General features: G+C 49.0%; 1 protein-coding gene across 1 annotated transcript in view; it reads right to left on the bottom strand.

Moving 5' to 3' along the window:
- Nucleotides 1-17,899, bottom strand: part of LOC121859883 (protein TsetseEP-like) — a 48,871-nt gene extending 30,972 nt beyond the window's left edge. Inside the window, exon 1 of the mRNA XM_042356840.1 lies at nt 17,663-17,899. Coding sequence (XP_042212774.1) covers nt 17,663-17,899 — 237 coding nt within the window. The remainder of the gene's footprint in view (nt 1-17,662) is intronic.
- Nucleotides 17,900-20,120: the final 2,221 nt, after the last annotated feature.

Below are 20,120 nucleotides of genomic sequence, written 5' to 3'. Positions count from 1 at the left end.
AGGCAGGTGGTACAACGAGACAGTGGTGCAACAGGGCAGGAGGCAAGAGGAGGGTGGTACAACAGAGCAGGAGGTGCAACAGAGCGGGTGGTACAACAGAGGCAGGAGGGTACAACAGGGCAGGTGGTACAACAGAGGCGGAGGTGCAACAGAGGACAGGTCACAGCAGAGGCGGGGTACAACAGAGACAGGTGGTGCAGCAGGGGCAGGTGGTACAGCAGAGACAGGTGGTACAACAGGACAGGTGTGCAACAGAGGGCAGGAGGTGCAACAGAGGCAGGTGCAACAGGCAGGGAGGTACAACAGAGACAGGTGGTGCAACAGGACAGATTACAGAGACAGGTGGTGCAACAGAGGCAGGTGGTACAACAGGGCAGGAGGTACAACAGGGCAGGTGGTACAACAGAGGCAGGAGGTACAACAGGGCAGGTGGTACAACAGAGACAGGAGGGTACAACAGAGACAGGTGGTACAACAGAGGCAGGAGGTACAACAGAGGCAGGTGGTACAACAGAGACAGGAGGGTACAACAGAGACAGGTGGTACAACAGGGCAGGAGGTACAACAGGGCAGGTGGTACAACAGAGGCAGGAGGGTACAACAGGGCAGGTGGTACAACAGAGACAGGAGGTACAACAGGACAGGTTACAACAGAGGCAGGAGGGTACAACAGAGACAGGTGGTACAACAGAGGCAGGAGGTGCAAACAGAGGCAGGTGGTACAACAGAGACAGGAGGTACAATAGGGCAGGTGGCAACAGGCAGGAGGTACAACAGAGGCAGGTTAAACAGAGGCAGGAGGTACAACAGAGGCAGGTGGTACAACAGGAGGGGTACAACAGGGCAGGTGTCAACAGAGGCGGGGGTACAACAGGCAGGTGGTACAACAGAGGCAGGAGGTACAACAGAGGCAGGTGGTACAACAGAGGCAGGTAAAACAGAGGCAGGGGAGGTACAACAGAGGGGTGGTACAACAGAGGCAGGTGGTACAACAGAGACAGGTGGTACAACAGAGGCAGGTGGTGGGCAGGAGGTACAACAGAGGCAGGTGGTACAACAGAGGCAGGTGGTGCAACAGAGGCAGGTGGTACAACAGAGGCAGGTGGTGCAACAGAGGCAGGTGGTACAACAGAGACAGGAGGTACAACAGAGACAGGTGGTACAACAGGACAGGTTGGTACAACAGGGCAGGAGGGGTACAACAGAGGGCAGATTGGTGCAACAGAGGCAGGAGGGTACAACAGGGCAGGAGGTACAACAGAGACGGGTGGTGCAACAGGACAGGAGGTACAACAGAGACAGGTTACAACAGGGCCGGGTGGTGCAACAGAGACAGTGGTGCAACAGGGCGGGAGGTACAACAGAGGCAGGTGGTACAACAGAGGCAGGTGGTTCAACAGAGGCAGGTGGTACAACAGGGCGGTGGTCAACAGGGAGTGGCAGGGCAGGTGGTACAACAGGGCAGGGGGTACAACAGGGGCCAGGTGGTACAACAGAGGCAGGTGGTGCAACAGAGACAGGTGGTACAACAGAGGCAGGTGGTACAACAGGGCAGGTGGTACAGAGACAGGAATAGAGGCAGGGGGTACAACAGGGCAGGTGGTACAACAGAGACAGATGGTACAACAGGGCGAGGTGGTACAACAGGGCGGTGGTACAACAGGGCAGGAGGTACAACAGGGGAGCAGGTGGTGCAACAGGGGCAGGAGGTGCAACAGAGACAGGTGGTACAACAGGGGCAGGTGGTACAACAGGGCAGGAGGTGCAACAGAGGCAGGGTGGTACAACAGGGCAGGAGGTACAACAGAGACAGGTGGTACAACAGAGACAGGAGGTACAACAGAGGACAGGTGGTACAACAGGACGGGTGTCGAAACAGAGGCAGGTGGTACAACAGGACAGGTGGTACAACAGAGGCAGGAGGGTACAGAGACAGGTGGTGCAACAGGGCAGGTGGTACAACAGAGACAGGTTGGTACAACAGAGGCAGGAGGTACAACAGAGACAGGGTGGTACAACAGAGGCAGGAGGTGCAACAGAGGCAGGTGGTACAACAGGACAGGTTGGTACAACAGAGCAGGAGGGTACAACAGAGCGGTGGTACAACAGGGCAGGAGGTACAACAGAGGCAGGTGGTGCAACAGGGCGGGTGGTCAACAGGGGGTACAGAGGCAGGAGGTACAACAGGGCAGGAGGTACAACAGGGGCGGTGGTACAACAGAGGCAGGTTGTACAACAGAGGCAGGTGGTACAACAGAGACAGGTGGTACAACAGGACAGGTGGTACAAGAGGACATGTGATGCAACAGAGGACAGGTGGTGCAACAGAGGCAGGAGGTACAACAGAGACAGGTGGTACAACAGGGCGGTGGTACAACAGGGGCAGGTGGTACAACAGAGGCAGGTTGTACAACAGGGCGGTGGTACAACAGAGACAGGTGGTACAACAGAGACAGGTGGTACAACAGGGTGGGTGGTACAACAGAGACAGGTTGGTACAACAGGGCAGGTGGTACAACAGAGGCAGGTGGTACAACAGGGCAGGTGGGTACAACAGAGGCGGGTGGTACAACATGGGCAGGTGGTACAACAGAGAGGCAGGTGGTACAACAGAGGAAGGTACAACATATAATTATCTACCGCCACTATCAAGACACAACTTATCGACGGCGACGCCCAATCAAGATTACTTCTATGATAGCGGTGTACAGATAGGCGCGCTCGCACACACACACAGGGTAGATTGAGAGACCTAAAACCTTCCCTCTTTCAACCGGTCCTGATCAGCACGTGTTGGGACTACGTGACAAAACACAATTTATTTATTCCGTGTTCCCTCGATCAATCCACGCCATAAACCCTCAAACATACTGTATGTCTCACTCTCCCTCAGGTAACATCAGGGAGGAAGACAGGGAGCACAGTAAGGCAAGGAAGGGAGGCAGGGAGGAAAACAGTGAGGCAAAGAGGTAAGGAGGAAGGGAGGGAAACAGTGAGGTATTCAGTGAGACAGGGAGGAATACAGGAGGCAGGAGGAATACGAGGAGACAGGGAGGAATAGGTGAGCAGGGAGGGAATATAGTAGGAGGCAGGGAGGAATACAGGGAGGCAGGGAGGAATACAAGGAGGCAGGAGGAATACAGTGAGGCGGGAGGAATACAGTGAAGGGAGGAATGCAAGGAGGCAGGGAATAGGGTGGAGCGGAGAATACAGGAGGCGGGGTAATACAGTGAGGCAGGGAGGAATACAGGGAGGCAGGAAGTGAGGCAGGAGAGGAATACAGGGAGGAATACAGGAATGTGGGAGGCAGGGTAATGGGGAGACAGGGAGAATACAGGGGGCAGGGAATACAGGGAGGCAGGAGTAACAGGGAGGCAGGGGTGTGTGGGGGGCAGGGGTAATACAGGGGCAGGAGTAATACAGGGAGGCAGGGAGGAATACAGGGGAGACAGGGAGGAATACAGGGGGCAGGGAGTGGAGGCAGGAAGTAATACAGGGAGGCGGGAGATGTGCAGGAGGCAGGAAGTAATACAGGGGCAGGGGTGGTACAGGGAGGCAGGAGGTGGCAGGGGAGGCAGGGAGTAATACAGGGGCCAGGGAGATACAGGAGGCAGGGAGGAATACAGGGAGGCAGGGAGGGAGGCAGGGAGGAATACAGGGGAGGCAGGGATGTCAGAGGGCCAGGGAGTGATACAGGGAGGCAGGGAGGAATACAGGGAGGCAGGGAGGAATGGGGGCAGGAACACTACACCTATATCTTACACAGTAGCTGCAACATGAAGCCGTGACACGTGACTGCTGGTGGTGGTGGTGGCTTCAGGTGTGTTGTCAGGTGTACAGGTGGTGTTGAGAGTTGTTGTGGTGGTGTACTACTGGTGTTGAGAGCTGTTGTGGTGGTGTACTACTGGTGTTGAGAGCTGTTGTGGTGGTGTACTACTGGTGTTGAGCTGTTGTGGTGGTGTACTACTGGTGTTGAGAGCTGTTGTGGTGGTGTACTACTGGTGTTGAGAGCTGTTGTGGTGGTGTACTACTGGTGTTGAGAGCTGTTGTGGTGGTGTACTACTGGTGTTGAGAGCTGTTGTGGTGGTGTACTACTGGTGTTGAGAGCTGTTGTGGTGGTGTACTAGTGTTGAGAGCTGTTGTGGTGGTGTACTACAGGTGTTGAGAGCTGTTGTGGTGGTGTACTACTGGTGTTGACAGGCGGTGTGTGCAGGTGGTGGCGACAGTGACTGGATCCAGCCGGCTTGTACAAGATAGATGACATGCACATAATACTGCACACACACACACACACACACACACACACACACACACACACACACACACACACACACACACACACACACACACCATAATCCTCCCTCACTGACCTTGGCTCTCCTCCCTACCTCTGGCTATGAGGAGAAAAAACCTAACCTCCTTCCCCTTCCCCTTTCTTCCTGACCCTCCTCCCTCCCTCCTTCAGGCAGCTACTAGTCTAACCAGTCCTTGCCTCCCTCCTCCCTCCCTCCTTCAGGCAGATACTAACCCTAGGTCTTGCCTCCCTTCCTCCTCCCTCCTTCAGGCAGCTACTAGTCTAACCAGTCCTTGCCTCCCTCCCTCCTTCAGGCAGCTACTTGTCTAACAGCCCTTGCCTCCCTCCTCCCTCCCTCCTTCAGGCACCTACTAGTCTAACCAGTCCTTGCCTCCCTCCCTCCTTCAGGCAGCTACTTGTCTAACCAGTCCTTGCCTCCCTCTTCAGGCAGATACTAACCTAACCGTTCATTGCCTCCTTCCTCCTCCCCCTCTATCTAGCCTCCTACCTCCCCTCCCTCTTTTCTTCCCCTCCCTCACCAACATGTTACACCTCCTCCCCTCTGTCTACCCTCCTACCTCCCTCCCTCCCCTTTCTTCCCCTCCCTCACCAACATGTTACACCTCCTCCCCCTCTGTCTAGCCCTCCTACCTCCCCTCCTCTTTTCTTCCCCTCCTCCAACATGTTACCTCCTCCCCCTCTGTCTAGCCCTCCTACCTCCCCTCCCTCTTTTCTTCCCCTCCCTCACCAACATACACCTCCTCCCCTCTGTCTAGCCCTCCTACCTCCCCTCCCTCTTTTTTCCCCCCCCCTCACCAACATGTTACACCTCCCCCTCTGTCTAGCCCTCCTCCCCTCCTCTTTTTCTTCCCCTCCCTCACCAACATGTACCTCCTCCCCCTCTATCTAGCCCTCCTACCTCCCCTCCCTCTTTTCTTCCCCCTCCCTCACCAACATGCTACACCTCCTCCTTCCCTCCTCATTCTACCTCACTTAATATTTAACCAAAGCTCTACAGCGTCGTGTCCTCTTGGAAGCCCCGGCTGAGCGTGCCAACCAGGGTGCCACGCGACCTTCCCTGGCCAACGCAATGATCCTGGCATCGACCTGAGTCACGGGTGGACGGAGAGCCGGACGGGAGAACGGACGGACGGAAAAACAGATGAACATGAGAACGGACGAACGGATTGACGGAAGAACAGATGTGCATGCTAAACAATAACAAAATGTTCCTTCCTTCGGGGATATAACGATATAAAGAACGTAACCCAACCAAGACCTAACCTAGACCTAACCTAGACCCTAACCTAACCTAACTTAACCTAACCTAACCTAAGCCTAACCTAACCAAACCTTGAAAAATCAAATCAGTACGACACAACATGAACTAAACATTAGAACATGAAGATAAAAAAAAAACACTGAAAACACATTCACCTCCAACATGAACACCAGGGGGTTGCCACTTACCATAATAAAGAACACTGAGGCCTCTACACCCTGACTCACTGACTCACCTGAAACAGAGAGAAGAATACATCATATAACATGTTGTATAAGACTAAGTGTGAATAACATGAATGACACACTGAAATGACTCACGACTCACCGTACTGAAGTTGAATAATACCAAGTGTGAATAAGGTGAATAATACTGAAATGACTCACGACTCAACCTACTGACAAGCGTAATGGTAAAACAGTCACTGCAGACTCACCGCCTCCAGCCATAAGTCAAGGTTGTGGTAAATGGCTTATAAGACAACACAATACTTTACACAACAAGGAAGCACCAGCAGCCCATGTGTGGTGTCTTGCTGAAGTCTTTACTTGCTGGGGTTTACCTGGGGTTTACCTGAAGGTGATTTCCGAGGGGGTAGTTGGGGAGTCTTCCGCCAGATTTTAGTATGTAAACAAACTTCCTTCCGGGTGACAACATGATCGCTGGTAATAACTTTAAAATGTAATAATTTTCTCCCTTAAATGGTAATATCGTCCCTTTAATGTAATTTTTCCTATAAATGTAACAAATTCCCCCCAAAAAGTAATAATAGCTTTAAAATATAACATCTCCTTTAAACTTAATAACTTCTTTTAGTTATAACAACACAGACGTGCAGGTTTGGTGAACATCCATCGCTATCTGTTAGAGTTGTAGTGCTCACAACTCCCGGACGAGAACAGACGGACGCAGGCAAGGAAGGTGGACGGACACTGGCGGATGCAGGACGTAACACCTCCATTACAATATTTATTTCCCATTCTATGTGATCGTAAGAGGAGGCCAAACTATCGTCAATGTTCTCTTAGTCAGGAACACATCAATGACAGCTATCGTAATGTGTAGAGTCTGGAGTTGACCTCAGGTAAGACCAATACACATTAAAACCACGAAATACCTGGGAGACACACACAGACACACACAAAAAAACTTGTGGTTAACACCTTGACATCTTGATTAGGTTACAGAAATTACAGCAGAGGCGAGGTACATGCACACTGCAGAGGCTAGAAGAGTACACACTGCAGGTAAGCTGCGTGCATACAGAAAAAAATAATCCAATACACAGGAAAAAAATTTAAAACACGCAACAACACACACTAAAATACACTCTTCCAATGCATATTTTTATACATACACCGAAAACTAAGCAAGTTCGAAACACACACACACACACACATACACACACACACACACACACACACACACACACACACACACACACACACACACACACACACACACAACACACACACACACACACACACACACACACCACCAGCGTCTCCTTACTTATCCTCCCCAGTAACACGTGACACCTTTATCCACACGGGTGACACCTCCACACCTCCCCCACACAGAAAATGGTCATAAACACCCATTACATGATGACACTTTCTCTAATTAGTGTCATGAGGGAGTCGGTCAGGTGTTATCATGATCACCTCCAATAACATGTTCACCTGTGTACACCTGGTGTTTTGGTAACGCGTGCGGGCGGCAGGTGAGTCTTACCGGGTGGTGAATTTTTATGGAGTTTTGTGGTTCCGGCCTTGACCCGACTCTCCTAAATGCAGCAGCTGGGGAGAGGGAGAGAAGGGTCATCAGGGTGAGAATAAGTTTGCCATGTTAGAACATTGTGGTTCTTGTCGTCTCAATGAACAGGAGGATGACACTGTTGATGGATCGACATATAAGCTGAGATCACCTTTAGATTAGACACCTGGTTTTATTCCCCTGAAGATTAAACACCTCAGCTTAGCTCATTTAAAGATTAACCACCCTAACGCTAACCTAATCTAAAGTAACCTAAAACTCCAGGTGATCTGCCGTGAGCACTGAGAGATAACATTACCGTGTGGCCAGGTGGTGCCTCGGTCCTACCTGCCCCGGGTCATGATCAATGGTGGGTGTGAACCAGGAAAAGTTGGTCGAATCCTGTGGTTGAAGTTATGAGTGAATCCAATCAAAATACACTTGGAGTTGTTGGTCCGTGGGTGAATTACAATCATTTGGACTCGACCATCTGAGCTTATAGTTGAATCAAAACCAACTGAACCCAACCAGCTAGAGCTCAGAATGAACGTCAACCTCGCCAATGAGTAAAACACACACACACACACACACACACACACACCACCTCTCTGGTAGTACTGACAAGCATTCACCTCCGTACACCGACCCCCAGTGACTGAGAGCTGTAGTCACTCCTCCCCGGGTCAGTGTGAGGTGGTGGTGAGAGACGGACTCAAGGAGGTACACAGTTGGTTCTGTCTGACCAAGTTTCCCGGATGTAGTTGAGATCGATTACTGTTAGATTTGACACCCCAGATTATCCATCCACAGATTAACTCGTCCACCTCACCCACCCACCCACACCAAAGGTAACGTTCACTCCACACACACACACACACACACACACACACACACACACGTCAGTCCACAGCTACTACACAACCCAAACACGCACTCATACCATCACTCACCCCCACCCTTCACCGCGCGCCGTCTACCAATTTATGCAAAACGCCTCAAAGCTACGCCACAACTGATGACTTTGACACACACACACACACACACACACACACACACACACACACACACACACACAGCACTCGGAGGTAGTACTTTCTGGGTACAAAATAGTGAGGCAAACTCTTGGAAATTACGTCAAGGGAACACACAGTCGCAGGCGTGAGAGTACAAGCTTTTGTAAACAAGTCTGTGAAGCACTGTATACCTCAGCTAATATCAAAACAGACAGACACTCCCTCCCCCCACACACACATCCCCCCCACACACACATCCCCCAACACACACACACATCCCCTCCACACACACAGATATCCCTCTACCCCCCCCTCATCCCCCCACACACATCCCCAACACACACATCCCCACATCCCCCACAGACTCCTCTATCCCCCACACACACACACATCCCCCCCACACACACATCCCCCCACACACACAACCCCCCTCACACACACACACACATCCCCCTCCACACACACACAGATATCCCTCTACCCCCCCAACACACACATCCCCCTCCACACACACACACAGATATCCCTCTACCCCCCAACACACACACACACATCCCCCCACACACATCCCCCCACACATCACACACACACAGATATCCCTCTCCCCCCCAACACACACACATCCCCCCCACACACACACAGATATCCCTCTACCCCCCAACACACACACATCCCCCCACACATACACATCCCCTCCACACACACACACACACAGATATCCCTCTACCCCCAACACACACATCCCCCCCCACACACACAGATATCCCTCTACAACACACATCCCCCCACACACACACATCCCCTCACACACACACACAGATATCCCTCTACCCCCCCAACACACACACAGATATCCTCTACTCCCCAACACACATCCCCTCCACACACACAGATATCCTCTACCCCCCACACACATCCCCCTCCACACACACAAGATATCCTTCCCCCCCCACACACATCCCCCTCACACACACAGATATCCCTCTACCCCCAACACACACATCCTCCTCCACACACACAGATATCCCTCTACCCCCACCCAACACACACATCCCCCTCCCACACACACACACACAGATATCCCTCTACACAACACACATCCTCCTCCACACACAGATATCCCTCTACCCCCACCCACACACATCCCCTCCACACACACACAGATATCCCTCTCCCCCCCCCCCCCCAACACACACCACAAGTCTCCCTTATCAGTAATAGTTTCCAATCCCTTAAAATTACTTATAAAATCAACATACCATCACTTCTACAGGATCTTAAAGGGGCTCGATCCTATACCTGAGAGAGCATCCAATCTCCCCTAAACGCTGTACTCACCTCCTCGAACGTTGTGGCCAGGGAGGGAGAGTTACCAGTGGGACCAAATTTCTTATGTAAATGAATAATGTATAATATCAATTCCCCCCCTGACTCTATGTTATATACTATTATTGTACGTAGCTTTGAGAAATATTTTATGTACGGTGGTAAACTCTATAAAATTATGTCCACACATTTTTTAACATGGTATAGTGGGCTGGGTTAGATGGAGTAAGGTTAGGTTAGGTTAGGTAAGGTTAGATTAGGTTAGGTTACGTTAGGTTAAGTTAGGTTACGTTAGGTTAGATTCAGTTACGTTATGTTAAGTAATTTGGATAATCTGGTGCATTAAAAAGCTCCTTCAGGTGAATAAGTAAGTTAATTTGAGGTGCAAGGTGGCTCAGCTCCTCCAGGTACAAGGAGGTCAATACCACTGCAATACCACCTGCACCATCTTCGAGGTCATCTGGGGTCATCGTTACCATCTGCAGTATCTTCACTACATACTTGCAAAGAAGAACGGACGGACACATAGTAGGCAAAAGAAAAGAAAAGGATATATATATATATATATATATATATATATATATATATATATATATATATATATATATATATATATATATATATATATATATTATATAATACACTGGTGCGTGATCGGTATATTTTTTTATATATATATATATATATATATATATATATATATATATATATATATATATATATATATATATATATATATATATATATATATATATATAGACAGAGAGATAAAGGGGGAGAGAAAGAAGACAGAAATGGGAGAGATGGACAGAAAGAAAAACTAGATAAAGAGCACGTGATAGTGTGGCTGTCGCATACAAAGGGGGAAGAGTGAAAAAAGAAAGGGTGGGAGAGAGATATGGGGTGAGGTGAGAGAGAGAGAGAGACCATTTGGAAGTGCACAAATCTCTCTCTCTCTCTGTCTCTCTCTCTCAACCACAAATGACAGGCAAGACGAGAGCACTCCAACCATAATAGCCAGTCAACCAGCCAGTCACACAACCAGTCAGTTCGTCAGCCAGCCAGCCAGTCAGTCAGTCAGTCAGTCAATTAGCCAGCCACCCAGTCAGCCAGTTAGCTACCCAGTCAGTTAGCTAGCCACACAGTCATCCAACAAATGATCGGGCCTGGCGAAAAACACTGGTATTTACAACCCGTTTACAATATGGGGCACCTGAAGCACAGTGTAAGTCAGGAGGAAGGTAGGGGATTGGTGAACAAGGGAGAGGGATGAGGAAGACTAAGGAGTGTAGAAGTAGCGGAGGTTGGAGATAATTATTAGGAAGGAAGGAAGGAAGGAAGGAAGGAAGGAAGGAAGGAAGGAAGGAAGGAAGGAAGGAAGGAGAAGGTCGGATAAGGAGAAAAAAAGGAGGAAGATATAGAAGTTGACCACACAACAAAACCACCCTCCTCCCCACCACCACCACACCACACCTCCCCCACCACCACCACACCTCCCCCACCACCACCACACACCCCCCACCACCACCCCCTCCCCACCGCACACCACACACCCCCACCACTTGCACCACACACCCCCACCACCACACCCCCACCCACCACCTCCCTACTCTGTAATCCTTTTGCGCTACCGCTCACAGGATGAGTGGGGTGCACAATAAAGTAGCTGCTGTAGCGGCAAAATCAAAATCAATCCCACCACCACCACACAGACAGACACCGTGCAGTACAATAACCTCAGTGAGTTCAAAGACACGAGATCCTGGAAAATAATGGTCAGTATAACAACCCAACCAGCAGCAGGTAGCAGCAACAGCAACACAACAGCATCCTGGCCGTGTGCTCTCCACCGTGTCCACACTGACCACCACAACTACCTCCTCCCCCTCCCCCACTACCACCCCCCTCCCCACTACCACCACCCTCCCCCCTCCCCACACACTACCACCCTCCCTCCCTCCCACAGTAATCATCCCAACCTCTTCCCACAACACACACATTCAACATCTTTCACAAACACATACTGTACACACACTCTCTTCCCCACACATACTAACCTCTCATACACACATACACATCCACCATCCTTCACAAACACCTTCACATATACCATCCCCACACACACACACAACCACACATTCTACATACACACACACCTATACACACTGTACCCACACATATACACACCTATCATACACTCTACCCCCACACATACACTCTACCCCCACACATACACACCCCACACACCCCCACCCCACACACACACTAAACCCTTCTGTACGCACTCCACACACACACACTACCCCTGCACACACCTAAACATTCTATCCCACACCCCCACACACACACGCGTGGAATGAGAGCAGCAGCAAGGCAAACACCGTCAGGCAGGTAGCTTCTCTGAGGTCATTGTTACATGTCGTAAAACAGGGAGGTTTGGTTCTTAGTGCAGTCATAAAACTTATTGCTGGATCAACTAAATTTATCATCACCCCTGTTGCTGGAGAGAGAGAGAGAGGAGAGAGAGAGAGAGAGAGAGAGAGGAGAGAGAGAGAGAGGAGAGAGAGAGAGAGAGTAATTGTAAGAATATAGAGGAATTTCTTATATTGCATCTCGCAGCAATATGGACCACACACACAATAGAGGGAGGATGGTGGGGGCCTTAATCCTCACATTGCCGTCCCTTGTGTCGTGGTACACCTTCAACTACTACGCACACGTCCTGCAAAGGGGAAAGAAGATCTGATACTATACATACGCAGAAGTACATACTGTATACATGTAGTTATTATATGCGTATATATTCATACATATATATATTCTCTCTCTTATTCAAAACCATAAATGCTCTATGTACCCGTTCACAAGCTCATACAGATATCCCTTCAATCTATCCACACACACACAGTATATCCCCACGCACGCACACACACACGCACCACGCACCACGCACGCACACACACACACACACACACTACATCCCCTATACACACACCCCATCACCCCCCCCACACACACACACACACACCCCACACCCCCCCACACACACACACACACAGTATATCCCCCCCACACACACACACACACCCTACCCCCTACACACACAAACAAAACAAAGAGACAAGACAGACAGGTCCAAGAACCATCCCAAATGTAAACACGGCCATTCACTACAACTACCGTACCTTCCTTGATGACGACCACCGAGCTGTAACTAAAAGGCCTCACTCACTCACTCGCTCACCCACTCACTCACTCGACCTCCTTCCCTCACTCACTCTCCCACCCTCATTCACCCTCCCTCACTCACTTACTCTCCCTCCTTCCCTCCTTAACCACGACCAAATGGCTTCTCCTCCTCCCTCACCACAACCACTTTAACCCTACCACTCAGCCAGCCTCCGCCACAAAACAACCAAACACAACCAAAACGCCTCCCTCTCTCCTCCCTCCTCAACCACCTCTAAACAGCCTCCCTCCTCCCTCTCCCACCTCAACGCTTTACCACCACAAGACCCCCTCCTTCCTCAACCTCCCTTACCACCGCAACTCAGCCTCTCACCACCACCACACGACCCTCCTATAGGTCCTACGATCCCACAAGCATCCTATGAGAGATCAGATTTAATTGCACACACAGAGGGAGGAGGTGGGTGTGGGATGGCACTATATAGCTTCAAGGATCATGGGGCTTTAAGAGGGTTCCCATGTGGATGACTCCCGTGTGGTAAACAATCGGTGGATGATGTTGATGTGGATGATGTTAGGGTGATTAGTAGTGGTGGTGGTCAACTGGGCTGTTTTATTACGTGTCTTTAAAAGGTTAATTACTGTTACTTATCTCAATTATTTCCTTAAGTATTTATACAAGGTAACTATGGATCATATAACTAACTAAATACTACTTAATGATTCTATAACTACTAATTAACGACAATAATTAGTATTAAAAAGACTGCTAATTACAGATTCTATAACACTTTCCTTAACCACAGACGCACATTATCCTTTAACGACTACTAATCACTATTTTTGTCTCACACCACGGATATTATCAATCCCCCAGACTCGACCGTAACTATAAGCGTTCTCTTTACACCAAGTTGAAGATGATTGAAAAAAAAGAAAGTGGGAATCTCTTAAGAATCCTGGACCATTGGTAAGTACGTAACCGAGTGACTAAAAGTTTTAAACAATGGAATTTTCGCTTCGCCTATGTTACGGCTCTTGGCTGTATGTGGGACTGTGGAAGGCATTTTAAGACTTTTTGTAGAGAAAGGAGGGTGAAAGGAGATTAGAGGTGGGGTAAGGAAGTTATAGTTCGGAAATTGAAGAAATTAGGAGGAGGTAAGAGAGGCGGGCTGACCGCCTAGCTAAGCTAATGGTGTGTTAGGGTTGTGTCATGGGTTTGTTATTGTCTGTCGGTACAGGCATAGACAGCCTACTCTGTCCCATATATGTGTTTTAAGGGCCTTATTTCATATTCCGCCGACCCTACTGGCGGATGCTGGTCTAGTGAGGTTTTCTATTGCCTGGCCGTGTAGATCGGGGATGGTAATGGACCTTTGAGATTTGGTAACTTTTTGGGAACCATGTATGGTTGTTGTCGTTATCTGGTGGGAGTCTTTGAAGGAGTTCTTGCTCTGATCGTTCTGTCTTTTGTCAGATTCTGCTGGCCAGGATGTGCAGCTGCTGGTTAATGGGTTTCATTCGCAGGTCTCTATGTATCTCGGCTGTGGTTCTAGTGAAGGGGTATCTTTCACCTGTGACGAATCTTAGGGCTTCATTTTGGATCACCTGTAATTTTAATATTTGAGTGGTGCTCACAGTATGAAGAGGTACTGCTGGGTAAGTTAATATCGGTGTGATAAATGATGGCGCCTTATAAGGACTGGGTCAAGAGGAAGAGAGGGGTGTAGAGGGTGGTGAGGGGTGGTGAGGGGGTGTGTAGAGAGAGGGGGTGTGGTGAGGGTGTAGAGATGGGGGTGGTGAGGGTGTAGGAGGGGGGTGGTGAGGGGTGTAGAGAGGGGGTGGTGAGTAGAGAGGGGTGGTGAGGGAGGGGTGTAGAGAGGGGGGTGGTGAGGGTGTAGGGATGGGGTGGTGTGAAGGGGGTGGGGTGTAGGGATGGGGTGAGGGTGTAGGGATGGGGGTGAGGGTAGAGAGAGGGTGAGGGGTGAGGGTGTAGAGAGTGAGGGGTGTAGAGGGGGGAGGGTGTAGAGAGGGGGTAAGGGTGTGAGAGGTGAGGGTGTAGGGATGGGGTCAAGGTGTAGAGAGGGGAGTGAGGGTGTAGGGATGGGGTGAGGTGTAGGGATGGGGGTGAGGGGTGTAGAGAGGGGTGGTGAGGTGTAGGGATGGGGTGAGGGGTGTAGAGGGTGAGGGGTGTAGGGATGGGGTGAGGGTGTAGGGATGGGGTGAGGGTGTGGGGATGGGGGTTAGGGTGTGAGAGAGAGGGTGAGGGGGTGAGGGTGTAGAGGGGGTGAGGGTGTAGAGAGGGTGAGGGTAGAGGGGGGTGAGGGTGTAGAGAGGGGTGAGGGTGTAGGGGGGTGAGGGTGTAGAGATGGAGGTGAGGGTGTATGAGGGGGTGAGGTGTAGAGAGGGATGAGGGGGTAGAGGGTGGTGAGGAGGGGTGGTGAGGGTGTGGGGATGGGTGAGGGGTGTAGGGATGGGGTGAGGGTAGGGATGGGGTGAGGTGTAGGGATGGGGGTGAGGGTGTAGAGAGGGGTGAGGGGTGTAGAGAGGGTGAGGGTGTAGAGGGGTGAGGGTGTAGAGAGGGGGTGTGAGGGTGTAGAGAGGGGGGTGAGGGGTGTGAGAGAGGGGTGAGGGTGTAGAGGGGTGAGGGTGTAGGGATGGGGGTGTAGAGAGGGGGGTGAGGGTGTGAGAGAGGGGGGGGTGTAGAGAGGGGAGTTCTTGTGTAGGTTCCCCACTCTAGTAAACAGGTCATCGTCTGCATGAGGTTATCGTACTCTAAAAAAAAATGTTCATCGTAAATTCGTTAAGATGTCGTAAATGGAGAATAAGTCCACGTCATACGCCCGCCAGCCGCACTCGCCGCCCTACCAAAACAAACACAAAAGGTGGGATATATTTTTCCTCCAGCTGTCTTCCAAAACCAGACGCAAAACCCACGCACTTACTCACGCACTCAAACTCGCCTCTTCCTTTTCTCTTATACCCGGTTAGTGCTCACTACCAGGATATAGGACATTTTCCAAGCCGTAATACCAGGATATCCGGATATATCCCAAGTTCTTGTACCCATAAATCATTCTAATACCAGCTGGGACATGAAATACCAGGACATTTTCCAAGCCTTTATACACCGTTACAATACCGATACTCCCATACTCCCTGGTGTCCCAAATACCGACACAGGTGACACTACCCACCAGAACAAATTCCTGAACTTGACAGGTATAAACAAAAGCTCTCCAACATTTCCTGAGCTACAGGATGATGTTTACTCTCTCTATCTCTCTCTCTCACTCTCTCTCTCTCTCGTTCTTTCTTTTTTCTCTATCTTCACTCGACAAATGAAAAACTAGAGTATTTCACAAAGTCAATCATCCACCCACCCATTCAACCATCCACCCACCCAGTCAGTCACACAATAACTCCCCATAACACACCACCACCAGCAGGTCGTCGTGTGCAGGGTATATAACTGTGGCCGGGAACACGACAAATTAAACCCATTCCCCTAAACGACACCTAAATTTAGTGGGCCATTACACCCGTCGCCCCCCTCCCCTCACACACACCCCACGATATAACATATAAATAGACCAAAATGGCGTCCAATAAGTGCTAAGCCTCGACATATTACTACAATGGGCGAAATATTATAATAGAATGGCAGCTTGAACTGAAGTCTGGGAAGAAAATTAACGTTGATTTTTCTTCATCTTGGGTCGATTACATTTAAAGGAAGAGAAGTAATTGATGTTTAGATTGTGTTTAATGGATGTTTTGGTTATTATTACTATTAGTATTAATTATTACTATTATTATTGTAGAAGTAATAATAGCAGTTAGTCTCATTCCTATTATCATTATGAAAAAATAGGTCAATATTAACAATAAAATGAACAACTGCCTAATAATAAAAAAAATCACACACACACACACACACACACACACACATACAGGCAAAATTAAAAAAATAAACATGTGTAGAGAAAAAATAGGATGATAACGTAGACAAAACTGAACAAAAAGCCGGGAAATGCAAATAAATGGGACAAAAGAGAAAAAATCCCGGAATTTATATGAACACGGAATAACCTGCCAAGGGGGAAACCCAAGTAAAATAGGACAAATTAAGAAGAGTTAGAGACATTATGAAACACACACACACACACACAGAAACACACACACACACACACACACACACACACACACACACACACACACACAGAAACACACATACAAAACATTCACATATACACACACAACCAATCATTCACACACTACACACAACAAAACATTCACACACACACACACACACACACGTACAGGGGTCGAACGTGACGGTTCCACTTCCTGCCCAAAGTTTGTGTTTATTATAAACCTCCACGAGCGCACGCGCTTACACACACACATATCAGGTGCACAACGAAGCACGGTGCACAAGGTGGATGTTGAGCACAAGGGAACCGCCCAAGCTTATGGTGCACCAAGAGGACTTTGAAATGATCACTGTGCACCAAGGTGGCCTAGACGTCGTGCACCCAGAGAAGTATGTGTGTGTGTGTGTGTGTGTGTGTTAAGCATCGTGCACCAGGTAGCCGCAGTGCACCAAGGAGACAGTCATGGGCGGGGTTGGAGGGTGGGGAAGGGGGTGACAGGTATTGGTGCGCGCCTGACTGGTGACTGGCAGGTAACTGGTCACGTGTTGGCGCTGCGCAGTGTCACGATTTACGAGTTGAAGAAGGTCCTCACGCTAGTTTATTTTAGTGACCGTTTATTGTGGCTCGGTACATCACGGTCACTCACTGGTACATCACGGTCACTCACTGGTACATCACGGTCACTCACTGGTACATCACGGTCACTCACTGGTACATCACGGTCACTCTCTGGTACATCACGGTCACTCTCTGGTACATCTCGGTCACTCTCTGGTACATCACGGTCACTCTCTGGTACATCACGGTCACTCTCTGGTACATCACGGTCACTCACTGGTACATCACGGTAACTTCTGTACATCACGGTAACTTTCTGGTACATCACGGTCACTCTCTGGTACATCACGGTCACCACTGGTACATCACGGTCACTTACTGGTACATCACGTCACCACTGGTACATCACGGTCACTTACTGGCACATCTCGGTCACCACTGGTACATCACTTACTGGTACATCACGGTCACCACTGGTACATCACGGTCACTTACTGGTACATCACGGTCACCACTGGTACATCACGGTCACCGGTACATCACGCCACCTACTTGCGGCATCACGGTAACTTTCATAAGCATCACGGGTCACTCACTGGCACATCACGGGCACTTACTGGTACATCACGGTCACCACTGGTACATCACGGTCACTCTCTGGTACATCACGGTCACTCTCTGGTACATCTCGGTCACATCACGGTCACTCTCTGGCACATCACGGTCACTCTCTGGTACATCACGGGCATTCTCAGATACATTGCGGTCACTCTCTTGATACATTGCGGTCACTCTGGTATTCCGCAGTCACTCATTGTCTTTGTCTTCCAGGTGACCGCCTCCAGCACACCATGACAGCAGAGGTCAGCCACACAATATTTTTTTCTCCCAATTCCTCAAATAACTCGAGGGAAAAAAGTATTAATTTACCGTAACACACACACACTCTCTCTTAACAACTATAGGGTCATTGGAAGCTTTCTTCATTTATCCTCGTGTATGTCTCTAGAATACACACACACCTACACAGTATAAAAGTGTAAAGGTGACAGGAGCATATGAGTTCAATTATATTATAGACGTGTGTGTGTGTGTGTGTGTGTGTGTGTGTGTGTGTGTGTGTGTGTGTGTGTGTGTGTGTGTGTGTGTGTGTGTGTGTGTGTGTGTGTGTAAGACGGAAGAACGAAAATAACAAGAGGTAAAGAACAAGAATAAGGAGGTAGGAAAGTGGAGAATGAAGAAGAAAAGTGGAATAACGAAGATAACAGGTGATAAAGGTGAGATAAATGGAAAGTAAGAATTGAGAGACGAAGAATAAGAATAAGGACATAACAAAGGATGATAGTATATACGAAATAAGTGACATAGGTGATAAATTTAATAAAGGAGAGTAGAATGAATAGAAAAGGGAGTGAAGGAAGAGGAAGGAGGAGACTAATGAAGGTGAAAGGAATAAATGAGGAAAATGAGGATAAAGGAAGATAATGAGATATGAGGGGGATAAATGAGGAGGAAGACGAAGATAGAAAAGGAGAATAATGAGGAGAGGAGGGAAAGAGAGCCAGGCGCCAGACAGATGACGTATTATTTCTACGTCACCTGAAACGCCAACCAAAAACAGTTGTTGTTGTTGTTGTTGTTGTTTATAGTGGTAGTGTTGTTTTTGTTGTCGTTGGTTGTAATGTTTTTGTTGTTATTTGTGGTGGTGGTAATATTGTGTTACTCTCGTTATTGTTATTGTTGGTGTTACTGGTAGTGGTAGTAGTAGTGGTAGAGGTGGTGGTGGTGGTAGTAGTAGTAGTAGTCCCAATGGTTAATGTTTTGTTATTTTTAATACTACTGTCGTCACTGTTGCTCTAAAAACTGACCCAAGACACAGCTTCATCAGACACCACCAGTATAGTGAGGAACAACCGTAGTGGTGGCTCAGGGTGAGGTAGATACCTGACATCACACACACACACACACACACACACACACACACACACACACACACACACACACACACACACACACACACCGTCAGCTGGACACGAGATTCGACCATCACCATCATCATCACTATCATAATCATCATCACCACCACATCAATGGAGTTCTCAGAAGTCATGATATAGGATGGTGACGCAAGATGTGAGGACACCCAGGCCCAGAAAGCAACACACCCTCAGATATGAACAGTCCGGATGACGTGAAAATTACGCACCGCAGTTTATTTCCCTTAAAGATAAACCTAACCAAACATATCCTAATCTAACCAAACATATCCTATCCTAACCTAACCTAACCTAACCTAACCAAACATATCCTAACCTAACCAAACGAACCGTAACTTAACCCAACCAAACATATGCTAGCCAAACAAAACCTAACCTAAATTAATCCAATACCCAGGTAGAGGTAGTGTTATGGTGTTTAATTATCAGGTGAAATAAGCTAGGGAAGGGGGGGGGTGAATCTTCATATAACAGAACACACACACACACACACACACACACACACACACACACACACACACACACACATCATCCAGACATACCAGAGCA

Source organism: Homarus americanus, unplaced genomic scaffold, assembly GCF_018991925.1.
Source record: "Homarus americanus isolate GMGI-L3 unplaced genomic scaffold, GMGI_Hamer_2.0 scaffold43282, whole genome shotgun sequence".
Lineage (NCBI taxonomy): Eukaryota > Metazoa > Arthropoda > Malacostraca > Decapoda > Nephropidae > Homarus > Homarus americanus.
This window is presented reverse-complemented; position numbering and strand designations above follow the sequence as displayed.